Raw genomic sequence first — 18,064 nt, forward strand, 5'->3', positions numbered from 1 at the left:
TGACGAAGGGTCTCGGCCTGAAACGTCGACTGCACCTCTTCCTACAGATGCTGCCTGGCCTGCTGCGTTCACCAGCAACTTTATGTGTGTTACAGGGATAAAAATCTGCTAGCCTCCGCAGGAAAGCTTAAATGGGAAGAAGTTCATCTTTTAGCAGGACAGCAACCCAAAGCACATTGCCAAAGCGACCATATAGTGGCTTCAAATGAAGACAATTGATACTCTTGAGTGGCCCAGTCGAAGTCCTGATCTTAACCCAATCGAACATCTCTGGCAAGACCACAAGATTGCTGTACACCACCACTCCCCAACTAACCTGGCACAGCTTGAGCAATTTTGCAAGGAGGAATGTGCAAATCTTGCTCCATCACATTATACAGAGCTCAGAGACTTAACCAAAAAGACTACTGGCTGCAATAGCAGCAAGAGGTGGTTCAACTAAGTATCAAGCAAAGGGGAATGAATACTTTTGAACTGCTGACATTTCAGTTTTTGAACTTTTTTTCATGCTTTACAATTTTCTCTGTTTTTATGGGCTAGACACTAGAATACTACAGCACAGTACAGGCCCTTCGGTGCTCGATGTTGTGCTGACCCATATACTCCTTAAAAAACACGTACTAAACCCACACTATCCCATAACCCTCTATTTTTCTTTCATCCATGTGCCTGTCCAAGAGGCTCTTAAATACCCCTAATGTTTTAGCCTCCACCACCATCCCTGGCAAGTCATTCCAGGCACCCACAACCCTCTGTGTAAAAAAACTTACCCCTGATGTCTTCCCTTAACTTTGTACATATGCCCTCTGGCGTTTGCTATTCGTGCCCTGGGAAACAGGTACCGGCTATCCACCCTATCTATGCCTCTCATAATCTTGTAGACCTCTGTCAAGTCCCCTCTCATCCTTCTATGCTCCAAACAGAAAAGTCCCAGCTCTGCTAAGCTTGCCTCATAAGACTTGTTTTCCAATCCAGGCAACATCCTGGTAAATCTCCTCTGCACCCTCTCCATAGCTTCCACATCCTTCCTATAATGAGGTGCCCAGAACTGAGCACTAAGTGTAGTCTCACCAGAGATTTGTAGAGTTGTGACATGACCTCTCTACTCTTGAACTCAATCCCCCTATTAATGAAGCCTAGCATCCTATGGCCTTCTTAACTATCCTATCAACCTGTGCAGCGACCTTGAGGGATGTATGGATTTGAATCCCAAGGTCCCTCTGTTCATCGACACTCTTAAGTAACCGACCATTAACCCTGTACTCAGCCTTCTGGTTTGTCCTTCCAAAATGCATCACCTCACACTTATCCGGATTGAACTCCATCTGCCACTTTTCTGCCCAACTCTGCATCCTGTCTATATCCTCTTGTAATCTTCGTCAACCTACAGCTCCATCCACAACTCCTCCAATCTTCGTGTCATCCACAAACTTACTCAACCATCCCTCCACCTCTTCATCCAGGTCATTTATAAAAATCACAAAGAGCAGGGGTCCCAGGACAGATCCTTGCGGCACTCCACTAGTCACCGACCTCCAGGCAGAATACTTTTCTTCCACAACTACCCTCTGCTTTCTTCCTTTAAGCCAATTTTTTATCCAAACAGCCAAGGTTCCACTGACCCCATGCCTCATGACTTTCTGGATGACTTTCTCATTGGGGACCTTGTCAAATGCTTTGCTAAAATCCATGTAGACCACATCTACCGCCCTACCAACATCAATTTCTTTTGTTACCTCTTCAAAAAAACTCAATTAGGCTCGTGAGGCACGACCTTCCCTTCACAAAGCCGCGTTGACTATCCTTGAGTAGACTGTACTTTTCCAAGGCTCAACTGTGAAAAATGGGGCATGCGATCCACAACTAAAAATTCTCAGTTAAATTGATTTAAAAAACCCTGATTGTACTACTCAATAAAGTGAAGAAAGGGTTGGGGGATGAATACATTGTCAAAGCACTGTAGTTATGCTTGGTAGAAAGCTTTGTTGTCGTCGTCCTTAGCCTCTCCTTTAGCAGTTAATGTCTGATAACTTACCATTAAGTAATTTTCAAATGTAATCTCTTCTTGCTCATTAGAAACATTCATATTGTTGTAAATTATCCCTTATTATCCTCCCTTTAAATTTGAAAGGAGCCATAATATTATCTTTCCTCACAAAGTGCTGGAGGAACTCAGCTGGCCAGGAGAGGAATAAACAGTTGAAGTTTCAGGCCGAGACTTTTCATTAGGACTGGAATGGAAGGGGGTAGAAGAGAGAATAGGAAGGTGGGAGGAGGGGTAAGTAGCAGCCGGCAGGTGATAGGTGAGCCCAGTTGAGGATTGAAGGTGGTGGGGACCAGGAGTGAATTGAGAAGCTGGGAGGTGTTAGATGAGAGAGGTAAAGGGCTGAAAAAGAAAGAATCTGACAGGATAAGAGAGAGGATCATGGGAGAAAGTAAAAAAGGCCCTTCTACCCCCTTCGTATCCATTCCAGATAAAAGGTTTCGGCCTGAAAGATCAACTGTTTATTCCTGTCCATTGAGATGCTCCAGCATAATGCGTGTGCTGCTCCAGATTTTCACCACCTGCTGAATCTCTTGTTTTTACCTTTCCTCATTATTCAGTCCTTTAATACATTAAACATTACACAGGATCTCTAACACAAGTTCTGTCTTTCATTAAGTATTGTCGTGTAGGAATTCGAAACTAAGCAATGAAATAATTCAAGTGATGCTCATGTATTCTACCTACTGAAACGTTAAGAAGGAAAATGAAGTTATCAAGTGTTCTGATGTTGTTTTGGAATTTTACTTTTCAGCTTAGTCATCCAGTGGAGGTTTGTTAATCGGGTGCAAAAGCAGATGAATGCCTTCATGGAGGTACTGATTATTTTTGTCATGTCAAGCTAACTATTCATTTTAAACAGTTTCCTATGGCTATCTCTACTGTTTTATCAATAACTCTAAATACATATATGCAGAAAGGTGCTAGAAAAGGGCCAGCAATACCCCACCCATCCTGCTCATGGACTGTTTATCCCACTCCCAATGGGAGGAGTCTATGCAGCATCCACTCCAGGACCACCAGACTCAAAAACAGTTACCTTCCCCAAGCAGTAAGGCTGATCAACCCACTAACCCACTTAACATAGCCCCCACCACCAATGTCAGTCACCCTTATGTATAGACACTCCTATGCCTACTGTCACTTTATGGGCATACAGTCAATTTAGGATGTATATAGGCTATTTTATGTATTTATATTTGTTGTCTTTATTTATTATTATTGTGTTTTGTGTTTTTCTTTAGTACTGCATCAGATCCAGAGTAACAATTACTGCATTCTCCTTTACATTTGTGTACTGGAAATGACATAAAACAACCTTGAATCTTGAAGATGTGCACTGCTGAATGGAACATTGACACTAGTGTTTCTGCATGTGTACATAATCCGAAAAACACAGGTTTCTGCCAGAGCTTTGGTACTAAGTATTACTTTTTCCCTTGAATAGATTTTGATGTTTCACTTCTTGCAAAATTGGGGTTTAAAGCTCCCAAGTCAAGGAATTAGAGATGGCAGATTAAATACCAGTTATTAAATGGACAGAGAGAATACGTAGAGACCACAAGGTGGCGCAGTGTCCCTGTATCGACTCGCTGACATGCATTCAAGATTCAGATTGTCTAATGTCATTTCCACCACAAAAGTGTAAAGGAGAGCGAAATAATTATTGCTCTGGATCCAATGCAGCACAAAAAAAAAACACAAAAGATAAAGGACGCAATAATAATTTAAAGAACACTATAAATACATAAGATATCTTATATATGTAGATTGATTGTATATCCATAAGGTGACTGACAGGAAATAATAATTTAATTTCAGTGATTAATCAGTACTATTCAACAGTGGTTCCTGTCCTGTTGGATTTTGAAGCAAATGCTGTAGATTGTTGTAAATAAGGATCTATATGAAAGCTGGCCAATGTAAGTTGTTCCTGCTCATTTGCAGTAAATTGGTAAATAGGCTTATTGTTGTCACGTACAGAGAAAAATTGTCTTGCCAACTGTTCATTGAATTCATTACTGCAGTGCACTGAGATAAAATACTGTCCTTCATTGTATTTCTTTATTTTATTCTTTATTCAATAATACTTAACGTTAACTAAAGCAGTAACTCCTTTTGAGGGAATTTAGCTTTGGAATGGTTGAATGGAAGTTTCCATTTTCAATACATTTTTAGCTGTCTTTAAGGAAGCTAAACAAAAGCAAAGCAAATCTTTACAAGGAGTAGAGGTGTTTCACTGTTGTCTAACCCACATAGTTCTGTAACAAAGCTGCAGTCTGCCTTATTCATAGGAATGGAACTGTGTAAAGTTAGCATGAAAAATCCAATGCATTTTAAAAAAATGTCATTGTGATGAATTCTGTTCTCCTGTTAATCAGATGATATCAATAACTGAAATGTACTTTCGGGTGTATTCATTGTTCTTATATATCGTATGTGACGCTATGCTTTCTCATTAAAATTTAATTTTCAGGGCTTCACGGAACTCATTCCTATTGACCTAATTAAAATATTTGACGAAAATGAACTAGAGGTTAGTTTTTTTTACTTTTTATTCTTTCCTGCATAATACCCCAACCCAACCTATCCCTCAGCTCTACTCCACAAAAACAGTTTGGAACTTCTAAAGTGCACTCATCTGCCAATCAGAATCAGGTTTATTACCACTGACATATGTCACTCTATCTGACAATTTCCTACTGGCCAACCATTTTAGTATCTATACCCATTCCTAATCCAACATCTGGGTGCATTGCCTCCTGTTTTGCCACGATGAGGCTACTCTCGGGGTGGAGGAATAACACCTCATACTCAGTCTGGGTAGCTGCCAACCTGATGCCATGAACGTCAATTTCTTCTTACAGTAACTATTTTTCCCACTCCCCCTTCCCTCCTCTGTTCCCCTCTCTGACCTAATACCTCCTCTCCTCACCAGCCTATCACCTACCCTGCTGCCCCTCCTTCCTCCTTTCTTTTCTCCCATGGTCCCCTCTCCTCCCGTATCAGATTCTTTCTTAACCAGCCCTTTACCTTTCCCACTCATCTGGCCTCACCGATCACCTTCTAGTTAGTCCTCCCTCCCCTCCCCCCACCTTTTTACTCTGGCATCTTTTCCCTCTCTTTCCAGTCCTGAAGAAGGGTTTCGGCCTGAAACGTCAACTGTTTATTAATTTCCGTAGATCCTGCCTGGCCTCCAGTATTTTACGTGTGTTTGGCATGAGATTTGTTGTTCTGCGGCAGCAAAACAGTGCAAGACACAAAAGGACTATAAATTACAATAAGAGATGTTTTAAAATTAAGTAGTGCAAAAAGAGAGCAGGAATAGCGAGGTAGTGTCCATGGGTTGATCTATTATCCGTTCAGAAGTCTGATGGCAGAGGGGACGAAGTGTTGAGTGTGTATTTTCAGGCTCCTGGACCTTCTCCTTGATGGTAGCAATGAGAGGAAGGCATGTCCTGGGTGATGGGGGTCCTTAACGATAGATGGCATATCCTTGAAGCAATGTCTTGTGAAGATGTCCTCAGTGCTGGGCAGGCCAGTGCTCGTGATGCAGCTGGCCAAGTTTGCAACTTCCGGCAACTTCTTCCGATCCTGTGCCATGGCCCCTCCATACCAAATGGTGATGTAACCAGTCAGAATGCTCTCCACAGCACATCTGTGCAAATTTCCTAGAATCATTGGTGACATACCAATTCTAGAGTTGCTGTTTGCCCATAAAGCATTTACATCATCCAATACCCCAAATGAAGCACAGGCCCATATTTTAGATTTATTTTTTAAAATTATATAACTTCATGTTGTGGTTGGTTATGTCCTTCTTTTCATCTTGACCTTTTCTAAATTTGCAGACGTTAATTTTTGTGGCTGAGTTCACAGCAGTCACTTCATATTAGCTCTGAAGATAACTGAGCTAGTATTAACCTTGTCAGCGGTGGTCGGCAGCTCATCTAGGAGATGGAAAACTCTGATCTCAGACCTCCACTGCCTTGTGGCTACACTCACTCATGGGGAAGGCTTCGGGAGTAAACCCCGAGGGAGAAATCTGGATCTAGGTTCCCTAAGGCAGTCCTACATTGAGTTCAGTGCTGACTGGCAACCCCTGCGACACTGCTGATACCAAACAGTATTGGTCTCCGCCGTTCCTTTGGATTTATCAGCTATGCGGAGAGGGGCAGCCTGCTGCATGGGCAACAGATTGTACTGTCCTGGTTTGTGTATCATGTACACTGCTCGGATGCAACATCCATGGCCAGCCTCGACCGATGGAGGGCCTCAAGAAAATAACACTCAGCTTGTAGCTGGGCTGTCTTCACATTTAACATCCATTGTAAATAACAAGGTTCGCAGGGCAGAAGAAGACCATTCACTCAACTGAGTCCCGATGAGGGGTCTCAGACTAGACCTAGATGTCATAGGTTAAGGGTGAAAGGTGAAATATTTAAGAGAAACCTGAGGGGGAACTTCTTCACTCAGAGAGTGGTGAGGATGTGGAACGAGCTGCCAGCAGAAGTGGTGGATGTGAGCTCAATTTCAACATACAAGAGAAGTTTGGATAGATACATGGCTGTGAGGGGCATGGTGGGCTATGGTTGATGGTACTATGCAAAATAACAATTCGGCATGGACTAGATGGGCTGAAGGGTTTTTTTCTGTGCTGCAGTGCTTTGTGACTGTATGATTACCACTTACTTTCCTGCAAGTGAATAGTTTCTTAACTGATAAGTAATAAATCTTTAAATTGTGGTCCGTTGTGACAGTGGTAATATTAGGATTCCTGATGACTTCTTAATCTCAGTAAGAAGCAGGGATGATAGAAGAGCCTTGTTAACCTTCTTACTTCTTTCAGTAATACTCCTTTCACTGAAGTACCTCTAATTATCTTCCGTTCGTTAGGTGCCAAGTCGAATGATGTACGCGATCATGGTCTTTCCGTGATCATGATTGTTCTTGGCAAATTTTTCTACAGAGGTGGTTTGTCATTGCCTTCTTCTGGGCAGTGTCTTCACAAGGCAGGTGACCCCAGCCATTATCAATACTCTTCAGAGTTTGTCTGCCTGGTGTCAATGGTCACATAACCAGGGCTTGTGATCTGCACCAGCTGCTCACACAACCATCCACCACCTGATCCCATGGCTTCATGTGACTTTGATCAGGGGAATTAAGCAGGTGCTACACCTTGCCCAAGGGTGACCTGCAAGCTAACGGAGGGAAGGGATGCCTTACGCCTTCTTTGGTAGAGGTACATCTCCACCCTGCTACCCAACCACTAAATATATTGGAGCAAAAATACCAAACTGTTGGAGAAAGTCAGTGGGTCAAACAGAAACTACCAAGGAGTGGTGAATATTTCAGGTCGTGACCCTGCCCCCATCCAGAAACATCAGCCATTCTTTGTCTCCGCAGTTCCTTCCTGCTTGATCCACTGAGTTTTTCCAGCAGTTAGTTCCAGATCCCAGCTTCTGCAGTTTCATGTGCTTCTCCATCAGATCTCTGAATGGACAATGTTCCAACTCATGAACACTACCTCACTATTTTTTGCTCTCTTCTTGCACACTACTGATTAAATTTTTATATAATAAATAAAATGTTTTCCTTAATTTATATTTATTTATATATTTTTATGAGTACATAGAGAGCAAGAGAGCTAGGGTGCCTTCGACTTTTGCACAGTACTGTAGTAATTTTGTGTATCGCACTGTACTGCTGTTGCAAAATAAACAAATTTCATGGCAGATGTGAATGATGATAAACCTGATTCTGATTATGGGCCTCTATTGTGGACTGAGAGTGGGAAGAGGGCAGGGAGGGGTGAATCATGATTGGGGAAAGGGGAAGGGAGTGGGAAGCACCAGAGAGGCATTCTGTAATGATCAATAAATCAATAGGAATCAAATGATCTTGCCTGGTGTCTCAGGGGGCTGGGTGTGCCTGCACCCACACCACCCCCTATCCCTGGCAGTCCTTCTCTGTCACCTGTCCCACACCCCTTCTGTGGCACTCTACACTCTCTGTTCCCAACATCCTTTGCTCCTGCTGGATGTACAAACTTCCCACACATTGACAAATATAGTGCTGTGCCAAAGTCTTCCACATCCTAGCTATATAGATGTGCCTAAGACTTTTGTATATTTTATATATATATAAAATATGTACAGTATATTTTTATTATACATATATATTTAATAGGTTTCAACGGGTGCATTTGATGTCAGAGAATTGTATACGCTATAGATCCTGAAATTCTTTTTCTTTGCAGACATCCACAAAAACAGAGGAGTGCCCCAAAGAATGGATGACAGTTAAAACGTTAGAACCCCAAAGTACTCCCAGCTCCCCCCTCCCGTGCACAAGCAGCAGCAAGGCAATGACTCCCCCTCCCCTACCAGCAAAAAGTAACAGCACTTCCACCGAGCACTCAAGCATGCAGCAAAGCATCAATAAAGACACAGACTTGCAGTACCCCAAAGACTACTCATTCACCCAATAACTAAACATACCACAGGCTCTCTCTCTCTCCCTAATAAGGGAAAAAGGGGTGTCCCCATTTCACAGCGAGAGTGGAAACAAAACAAACAACTCACTGATTTACGATGTTATAGTCTGTTGTGTCACTTTTTCCAAGCTCTGTGCCCGGAGAATCGACACCAAAAAGGCACAGCTGTCCGGACACACACCCCTGGTAGCTAATCCACTGCTCCGGAAGTTCCGTGTTTTCCCACGACGCTTCAGTCGGCAACACTGGCCTAGAATCAGCACATCCCCAGAGCCATGTAATCCCAGAACCCTGAAGGTGTGCTCTTCTTCCAGGCCGCATCCTTGGGATAGCAAAAAGCGGCCGGTTGTGAGGCCCCTGCGAGCAGATCCCATTCCTCCAAAGAACCGAAGTCAGAGTGTAACTCCAGATCAGGGTCTTCAAAAGAACCTTGAATAGGAAAAAAAGAGATATCAAAGATAGAAATTAAGCTGTTTCCGAAGATGCAAGGAATGGAGTCGCCATTTAGCACCATCTTAACTTCACTCCCCCTTCTGAGATGCGGATTATTCTGAACTACTATTGTAATTTATAGTTTTTTATGTACTGCAATGCACAGCTGCTGCGAATCAGCAAATTTGACAATGTACGGCAGTGATATTAAACCTGATTCTCTTTCAGATGCTCCTTCCATCCTGTTTCTGTCTGTAGAAACACTGACAATTTGTGTCTGGTTTCTTTCAGCTGCTGATGTGCGGCCTTGGAGATGTAGACGTCAATGACTGGCGGCAGCACACCGTCTACAAAAACAACTACTGTACTAATCACCCCGTTATCCAGTGGTACTGGAAGGTAATGTAGAATCAGTACACATTAAGAGCAATTATATTATTCCTTGCTTAAATCTTAATATTTCTGTAATAAATAGATTTACCTTTCAAATTACTCTTTCATATGGACAATGAAATAAATAATAGCAGGCAAAATCATTTGCTCCTCTTGTCCGCTCCACTATTCAATACGATCATAACTGACTTTTCATCTCAGCATCACTTCCCTTCACTCAGTCATAGCCTTGATAGCTTTAATATCTCGCTTTGCTGGCACCAATCAGGATGTTATACAATTTACACTCAGAAGCCACCTTATTAGGTACACCTGTACCCCTGTTTGTAATGCAAATGTATAATCAGCCAATCATGTGACAGCAACTCATTGCATAAAAGCATGGAGACATGGTCAAGAGGTTCAGTTGTTGTTGAGACCAAACATTAATAATGGGGAAGAAATGTGATCAGAGTGAATTTGCCCGTGGAATGATTATTGATGCATAAGGTTACCATGACCTTAAATAAGTAAAATACTTTATACTTTATTGTCACCAAACAATTGGTACTAGAACGTACACTCATCACAGCGATATTTGATTCTGCGCTTCCACTCCCTGGATTACAAATATTAAATATTAAGAATATTTAAAATGGTAAAGATTAGTAAATATTAAAAATTTAGATTATAAATCATAAACAGAAAATAGAAAAATGGAAAGTAAGGTAGTGCAAAAAAACCGAGGCGCAGGTCCGGATATTTGAAGGGTATGGCCCAGATCTGGGTCAGGATCTGTTCAGTAGTCTTATCACAGTTGGAAAGAAGCTGCTCCCAAATCTGGCCATACGAGTCTTCAAGCTCCTGAGCCTTCTCCCGGAGGGAAGAGGGACGAAAAGTGCATTGACTGGGTGGGTCGTGTCCTTGATTATCCTGGCAGCACTGCTCCGACAGTGTGCCGTGTAAAGTGAGTCCACGGACGGAAAATTGGTTTGTGTGATGTGCTGCGCCGTGTTCACGATCTTCTGCAGCTTCTTTCGGTCTTGGACAGGACAACTTCCATACCAGGTTGTGATGCACTCTAGGAGAATGCTTTCTACGGTGCATCTATAAAAATGTTCCAAATATCATGAGTCCAATCTGTTCTGCACGTGCCAGTTGCATCTGGTCATGATGCAGTAAGACCAATGTATTTCTTTTCTAAATTCTGGTGCATTTTTGAAATATTTTACATTTTTTAAAAATCACTTTCATAATTTACATGAGTATAAATGCAAATTTAATCTGTGTATAGAATCTAATTGGGACAGGGTAAAAGCATTTTATGGTATTAATAGTAACAAGTCACAGTTGAAGCTAAATATGTGATTTTTATTGTTTCTTTTCGATTATTACTTGGAAATATAATATGATTGTGTAGAATCCCTGGTGGCAGGGTGAAGATACGTCTCTACCAAAGGAGATGTAGGGCACTTCTTCCCTCTGCTAGCCTGCAGGTCACCCTTGGGCAGGGTGTAGCACCTGATTAGTCCCCCGATCAGAGTCACATGAAGCCTTTTTTTCTTCAAAAAAGGGACTTCCCTTCCTCCACCATCAAAGCTGCCCTCACCCCATCCTCCCACCACCCCGCCAGGGTTAGGGTTCCACTTGTCCTCACCTACCACCCCACCAGCCTCCTCATCCGTAACTTCCACCATCTCCAACAGGATCCCACCACCAAGCCAATCCTTCCCTCTTCCCCACTTTCTACTTTCTACAGGGATCATTCCCATTGCAACTCCCTTGTCCATTCGTCCCTCCCCACTGATCTCCCTCCCGGCACTTATCCTTGCAAGTGGAACAAGTGCTACACCTGCTCCTCCACCTCCTCCTTCACCACCATTCAGGCCCTAAACAGTCCTTCCAGGTGAGGCGACACTTTACCTGTGAATCTGTTGGGGTCACCTACTGTGACCAGTGCTCCTGGTGTGGCCTTCTGTATATTGGTAAGACCCAACGTAGATTGGGAGACTGCTTCGCCAAGCACCTATGCTCCATCCACCAGAAAAAGTGGGATTTCTCAGTGGCCTCCATTTTAATTCCACTTCCCATTCCCTTTCCAATGGGTCAGTCCATGGCCTCCTCTACAGTTGTGATGAGGCCACACTCAGGTTGCAGGAGCAACACCTTCTGTTCCATCTGGATAGCATCCAACCTGATGATGTGAACTTCCAGTAATGCATCCCCCCCTCCTTTCATCATTCCCAATTCCCTTTTTCCCCCTCAACTAATCTCCTTACTTGCCCCCTCACCTCTCTCTGGTGCTCCTCCCCTCTTCTGTCTGCATGGCCTTCTGTCCTTTCCTATAAGATTCTCTCTTCTCCGGCCCTGTGTCTTTCACCAATCAACTTCTCGGCTCTTTACTTTATCCCTCCCCCGCTCCCGGCTTCACTCATCACCTTGTGTTTTTTTTTCCCAACCCTCCCCCCCCCATCTCCTAACTCTGACTCACCATTTTTTTCTCCAGTCCTGATGTCTCTCGGCCCAAAACATCGACTGTACTCTGTTCCATAGATGCTGCCTGGCCTGCTGAGTTCCTCCAGAACCTTGTGTGTGATCTGCTGTCTGTCCAATTCATTCCGCCGTTACTGCAGAATTTCATCTTTTTTTAATAATAACACAAACTGCATTTAGACACAAGAGAATCTGCAGATACTGGAAATCCAGAGTAATACACGCAAAATGCTGAAGGAACTCTGTAAATCAGGTAGTATCTATGGAAAGGAATAAACAATTGATGTTTTGAGCCAAGACCTCCATTAGGAGTTCTGCTGAGTTCCTCCAGCATTCTGTGTGTGTTAACTGCATTTAGGCCGAGTTTGTGGAACCCATTGCTACTTATATTTAAAAAGAATTGCTGTATCACTTTTAAATTTTCTTCAAAAAAAATTAAATAAAGGTAACTGGAGGTGGCTTTCTACTGGGAATTATTTAGCTTTGACTTGTGTTGCAAAATTGTCAGTGTCACATTCACAATTTGGAGATCATCCTATCAGGACCAGACTGATTCTGAATGGGCTGCAGTATTTACCTTAGCTTCAGGGTTCAGTGAGCTGAGTCGTGTAATGTAAAATGCTGCTGACTGACTCAACATTTTTCTGTTAGGACATTTTATTCATAGTATTAAATTACAGTTGTCTAGTAGCTACATTTTTGTGCTTCCTGCTTCTTGAATGAACTGGCTGGTTTAATGTTCTGGCTTATCAAAAATACTTAAATGAAATATTCATTCCAGAATACTCAGAACTTTATTCCAGCTGTTTTAACTCCTTTGAAAATCATCAATTTGCTTTGCTACTCACCTTTCTGGTCTGTACCAGTGGCTTCCAGGAAAGGCTGGATGGCAACCGAGGAAGGTCGGTGACGCTGGAGAGACAGTTGCCCTCCAGGAAAGACTGGCACGGGCTCACAAGGCTAGCAACCCTGTGGGCAGCACTCGCAAGAGGGCACCACTCAAGCTACGACTGAACATGAAGAGCAAAACCCCCAGAGTCTCCCGAGAGGGGGGGAGGATGAGAGACTCAACAGGACGGTCATACCAGCAACAGCCAAGACAGGAAACACGACTACGAGGAAGCTAACGCAAGCAACACTGACCGGAGAGGAATTCATGGTAAGATGTCTTTGCAGGAAAGTCTGCAAAAACATCAGAGGGCTCAAGATACACCAGAGCAGGTTTAGATGTGGATCAATGGTGACTCAAGTGCAGCGCACGGACTTAATGTCCAGTGAGACGAAGGAGAATTCCAGCCAGGAAGCATCCCACAGAGCTGAAGATCTCTCCGCACTTGAGTCGCCTCAGCACCGAACAACAGACCTAGTGAGTTCCTCTTCGGCTACCCCAATCCCTTCATCAAGGAAAGACAGGATCAAATGGCCTAGATCGTCAGACAACGTCGCCTGGATGCAGTTCGATGATGATCTAGACGGCATCCTGGAAGTTGCCTTAGCAGGTCCAGTACACAGAATGATCGACTCACTCACAGCCATAGCGTACAATCTAGCTAAGGAACGATTTGGCCCAATGGAGCGGAGAAGTCAGCCCAAGTTACCGCAACAACCAAATAGGAGAGAAAGGGAGGTTCGTCGCTTGAGAGGCAAATTAAAGGCACTCAACAAGAGGTTTAAAACCAGCTCACCAGCCAAAAAAGAAGGTATCAAGGACTTAACCAGTATGCTGCGGGAAAAGCTGTGCAAACTCAGGAGGGCGGAACATCTACGACAGCGAAGAAGGAAGAAAGAGAAAAGGCAAGCACAGTTTGTGAGAGATCCATTCAGCTTCACCAGGACTCTTCTCGGCCAACAAAAATCTGGTATACTATCCAGCTCGAAGCCAGAGGTAGAGTTCCTGTGGGAGATACACAGCGACCCATGGAGGGGTCAGGGACTAGGAACCAATCGGGCTGTGCGTAGACTGGAAAAACCAGCTGAATGTGAAGGAGCAGGAATGTGAATGGCAGGAAATCCAGGACATCATCCGGAAAGCTAAAGCATCACCTGCCCCAGGCCCAAGCGGCATACCTTATAAGGTGTATAAGAAATGCCCAAAGCTTCTTCGGAGGCTGTGGAAGGTCATGAGAAAGATCTGGGCCAAAGGTACTATTCCATCAAGTTGGAAATTGGCAGAGGGATGCTTTATTCCAAAGGAAGAGGTTTCTTCCACAATTGCCCAGTTTAGGACAATTTCTGTCCTGGATGTGGAATGTAAGATTTTCTTTTCTGTGCTCGCAAGAAGGCTGAATTCTTACATGACGCAGAACCGCTGTATCAACACATCCATCCAGAAAGGCTGTATTCCAGGCTTTTCGGGGTGTCTGGAGCACACCTCAATGATTAACCATTTGATCCATGAGGCCAAGCAGAAAAAAAGACGACCTAACAGTTGTCTGGTTAGACCTTGCGAACGTCTACAGGTCTATTCCACATAACCTCATCCTAGAAGGACTTGACCACTACTGTATCCCAGTGGCTATTCGAGACATGATCACCAGCTACCTAGGAGGATTCAAACTCAGACTTACATCAGCCCATTTCACAACTAGATAGCAGGACCTCGAGAAGGGGATTCCAACAGGGTGCACCATCTCCCCCATCCTATTTATTATGGGAATAAACCTCCTATTATCAGCAGCAGAAGATGTAACCCGCTGGATGCTGGAGTCAGGCTTTGTTCAGCCGGCTCTACGAGGGTTCATGGACGACATCATGATAACAACTGTGTCACATGTCCAAGCAAGATGGGTATTGGAAACCCTGGGTAATGTAGCCACTTGGACGAGGATGTCCTTCAAGGCTAAGAAGTCCAGGTGCATGGTGAGCAGAAAGGGCAAAGTTACCAGCAAGTTTAGCCTCCAGGTTCAGGGTGAGGTCATCCCTTCCATCGAAGATAACCCGATAAAATGCTTGGGGAAGTGGTTTAATGTGTCAGTGACAGATGAGGCCAATGTCACTAATGCTGTGAAGCAGACAGAGGAATGGCTGAAGAAGATCGACAAATCTGGACTTCCGGGTAAATTCAAGACCTGGCTGTACCAATACAGCATTCTGCCCAGGCTTCTCTGGCTCTTCACACTTTATGAGTTCCCCATGACTGTTGTAGAGGGTATCGAGAGGAAATCTAACAAGCACCTGTGGAGATGGTTGGGAGTTCCCCCAAGCTTCTCTTCAGTGGGCCTCTATATTCGATCTGGGCAGCTGCAGCTTCCCCTGTCAGCTGCTGTGGAGGAATTCAAGTTGGCAAAATGCAGAGCTTTATTAAGCTTGAGAGATTCTAATGACGTCTTGGTAAAGCAAGCAGGCGTTACAACCAGATCTGGGCACAAGTGGGCAGCCAACGTAGCTGTGGAGGAGGCAGTGTGTTCTCTGAAGCTGCGAGATATCATCGGCAACCCCTGTGTCGGGTGGAAAGGCCTCGGCTCAGTTCACTTCCAGAGGTGGGGAAACGCAAGCATAAGGAACAGGCGAGACATGATACAGGCAGAAGTACGGATCCGTGAGGAAGAGAAGCGGATTTCAAAGGCAGTGGAACAAGGGTCCCAGGGTGCCTGGACAAAATGGGATCTGCCTAAGCGCAAGATCTCATGGGCAGAGTTATGGAGACTGGAGCCCTTTCGTATTTCCTTCCTCTTGCGATCCATGTATGACACCCTTCCTTCACCATTACATCTGTACACATGGGGGATGAGAGAGGACCCGAACTGTAAGCTCTGTGGTCAAAAGGGGATACTGGCTCATATACTGTCCGGGTGTAAAACAGCTCTAACTCAAGGACGGTATAGGTGGTGCCACGATGTGCTTCTGGCTCTTGCTGACATACTAAAGCAAGAGAGATGCAAGAAGAGGACGGCTGACACAGATTTGAGGAAAGCCATCACCTTCATCAAAGAGGGAGCTAGGCCTTTCATAACCCAACAACCAAAGCCCAATCTGCTGCTAACGGCCAGGTCCTGGAAGATGAGAGTCGATGTGGGAAGGAGGTTGCAGTTCCCTACGCCCGGACATTGTACTGTGGTCAACTGAAAACAAGAAGATAATTCTGGTCGAATTGACTGTGCTGTGGGAGGAGGGATGGGAAGAGGCCCACGAGAGAAAGGCCTTGAAGTACCAGCCCTTACTGCAGGAGTGTAAAGACAAGGGATGGCAGGCATGGTTGTTCCCTGTGGAGATCGGCTGCAGCGGTTTCCCAGCCAAACCAGCATGGCGGTTGTTGTCAGATCTGGGCCTGGATAAAAGGAGCAAAAAACAAGTAGCTCGTAGGGTGGGGAAAGAGGCAGAACGAGCCTCTTGTTGGATTTGGAGTAAGCGAGAGGAGGGGAGCTGGAAGCCAGGAGGAGATGGGCAGTGATTTGGCCACCACTGCCGGCCCACCAACTGGAGAGTGTCGAGGTTAAGGGTCGAAACACCTGGTGAAGGTTAGGAACCACCTGATGACATCTGCTCCTGGCTGAAGGCTACGGTTACCTTATAAGGTGACTGGAGAATGCACCCTAACAGGTGTATGTAATGAGTGATCAGCATTATTTAGAAAACACGTACTGCCTTTGAGTAACAATGTAGTTATTTAGGGTTTACCTGCAGTACAATTTTTCTTAGATTATACATAAAAATGTCAGTACAAGAATATTTTCTTGCATAGTTGGTAACTTAATACTAGAGTTATCTTGTAAAGAAACTATTGCATTGGGAAATTAGTGTTTGAAACATCTATTACAATGTATTGTTAGACCATAACACATAGGAGCAGAATTAGGCCATCTGGCCCATCGAGTCTGCTCCACCATTCAATCATGGTTGATCCTTTTTTCTATCTCCTCCTCAACCCCAGTTCCCAGCCTTCTCCCCGTAACCTTCTTTAACTTGGTTTCAGAGTGCATGCCTCACTACAATTTTGTATGGAATTTTAGATTCCTTGTAATTAGGTTTGAACAGATTGTAAGACTTAATTTAGTTATGATAAAGCATAGTGCTTAGCAATCTCAAAACTCCAGTGGAGCAGACTTGATGGAGCGAACGGCCTAATTCTACTTCCATGTTTAATGACGTAATTGCTTAAATTGAATGCTTACAATTGTTCCGGGATATATCCTTGGTCAATTTGGAGTTGAGAGTTTTATTTCCCAAGGAACCAGAAATTATTTCCATTTCATAAGGTTTTTTTTCTATATATTAGAGATAATTCTTCTTTTAATATAAGTTTCTGTGCTATGAAGCTTTGGCTCCTGTTTTGTGAGCCCTGAATTGTGGCAGATGTAATGTGCGTGTGTTGGCAACACTGGGTTTAAAAACAACTGATTGTGATTAGATAGGCCTTGTGTTGACATTACCCTTTGATCACTGGTTCACTTGTCAGGCCTTACGAAAGTCCTCACATCACTTAATGTCACTGACTTGAACAGAAGATATACTGTATCTAACTTCAAGCCTGTCTACCTTGTGTTGTACACAAATATCTGAGGAAAATAGTGGCTCTTCATAGTTCTGTTGCAGTTTAAAATTCAGAATCAGAATCAGGTTTATTATCACCGGCATGTGACATGAAATTTGTTAACTTAGCAGCAGCAGTTCAATGCAATACATAATCTAGCTGATTAAAAAAATAAAATAAAAATAATAATAATAAATAAATGAGGAAATCAATTAAGTATATTGAATAGATTTAAAAGAACGTGCAAAAACAGAAATACTGTATATTAAAAAAAAGTGAGGTAGTGTCCAAAGCTTCAATGTCCATTTAGGAATCGGATGGCAGAGGGGAAGAAGCTGTTCCTGAATCGCTGAGTCTGTGCCTTCAGGCTTCTGTACCTCCTTCCTGACGGTAAAAGTGAGAAGAGGGCATGCCCTGGGTGCTGGAGGTCCTTAATAAATAACACTGAGATCCATTTTCTTGTGGGCATACTCAGTAAATCCAATAACCATAATGGAATCAATGAAAGATCACACCCAACAAGGGACAACCAGAGTGCAAAAGACAACAAACTACAAAATACAAAAAGAAAGAAAAATAATAAACTGACACAACTGTATTTCTATGTTATATTAACTATCCTATTGTACATAATATTTATTATAAATTACTAGAAATTGCACATTTAGACAGAGACGTAACATAAAGATTTTTTACTCCTCGTGTATATGAAGGTTGTAAGTAATAAAGTCAATTCAATTCAAATAAATAAGTGATT

At 43.5% G+C, this 18,064-nt stretch overlaps 1 protein-coding gene across 17 annotated transcripts in view; it reads left to right on the forward strand.

The window, feature by feature from the left end:
- The window catches only part of nedd4l (NEDD4 like E3 ubiquitin protein ligase), a 457,701-nt gene that overhangs the window by 424,682 nt on the left and 14,955 nt on the right, over positions 1-18,064 (forward strand). For all 17 annotated transcript variants that reach the window (XM_072252251.1, XM_072252258.1, XM_072252254.1 and 14 more), the window contains 3 exons: positions 2,799-2,859; positions 4,521-4,580; positions 9,264-9,371. In XM_072252251.1, coding sequence (XP_072108352.1) covers positions 2,799-2,859; positions 4,521-4,580; positions 9,264-9,371 — 229 coding nt within the window. The remainder of the gene's footprint in view (positions 1-2,798; positions 2,860-4,520; positions 4,581-9,263; positions 9,372-18,064) is intronic.

This window comes from Mobula birostris, chromosome 3 (assembly GCF_030028105.1).
Source record: "Mobula birostris isolate sMobBir1 chromosome 3, sMobBir1.hap1, whole genome shotgun sequence".
Taxonomy (NCBI): domain Eukaryota; kingdom Metazoa; phylum Chordata; class Chondrichthyes; order Myliobatiformes; family Myliobatidae; genus Mobula; species Mobula birostris.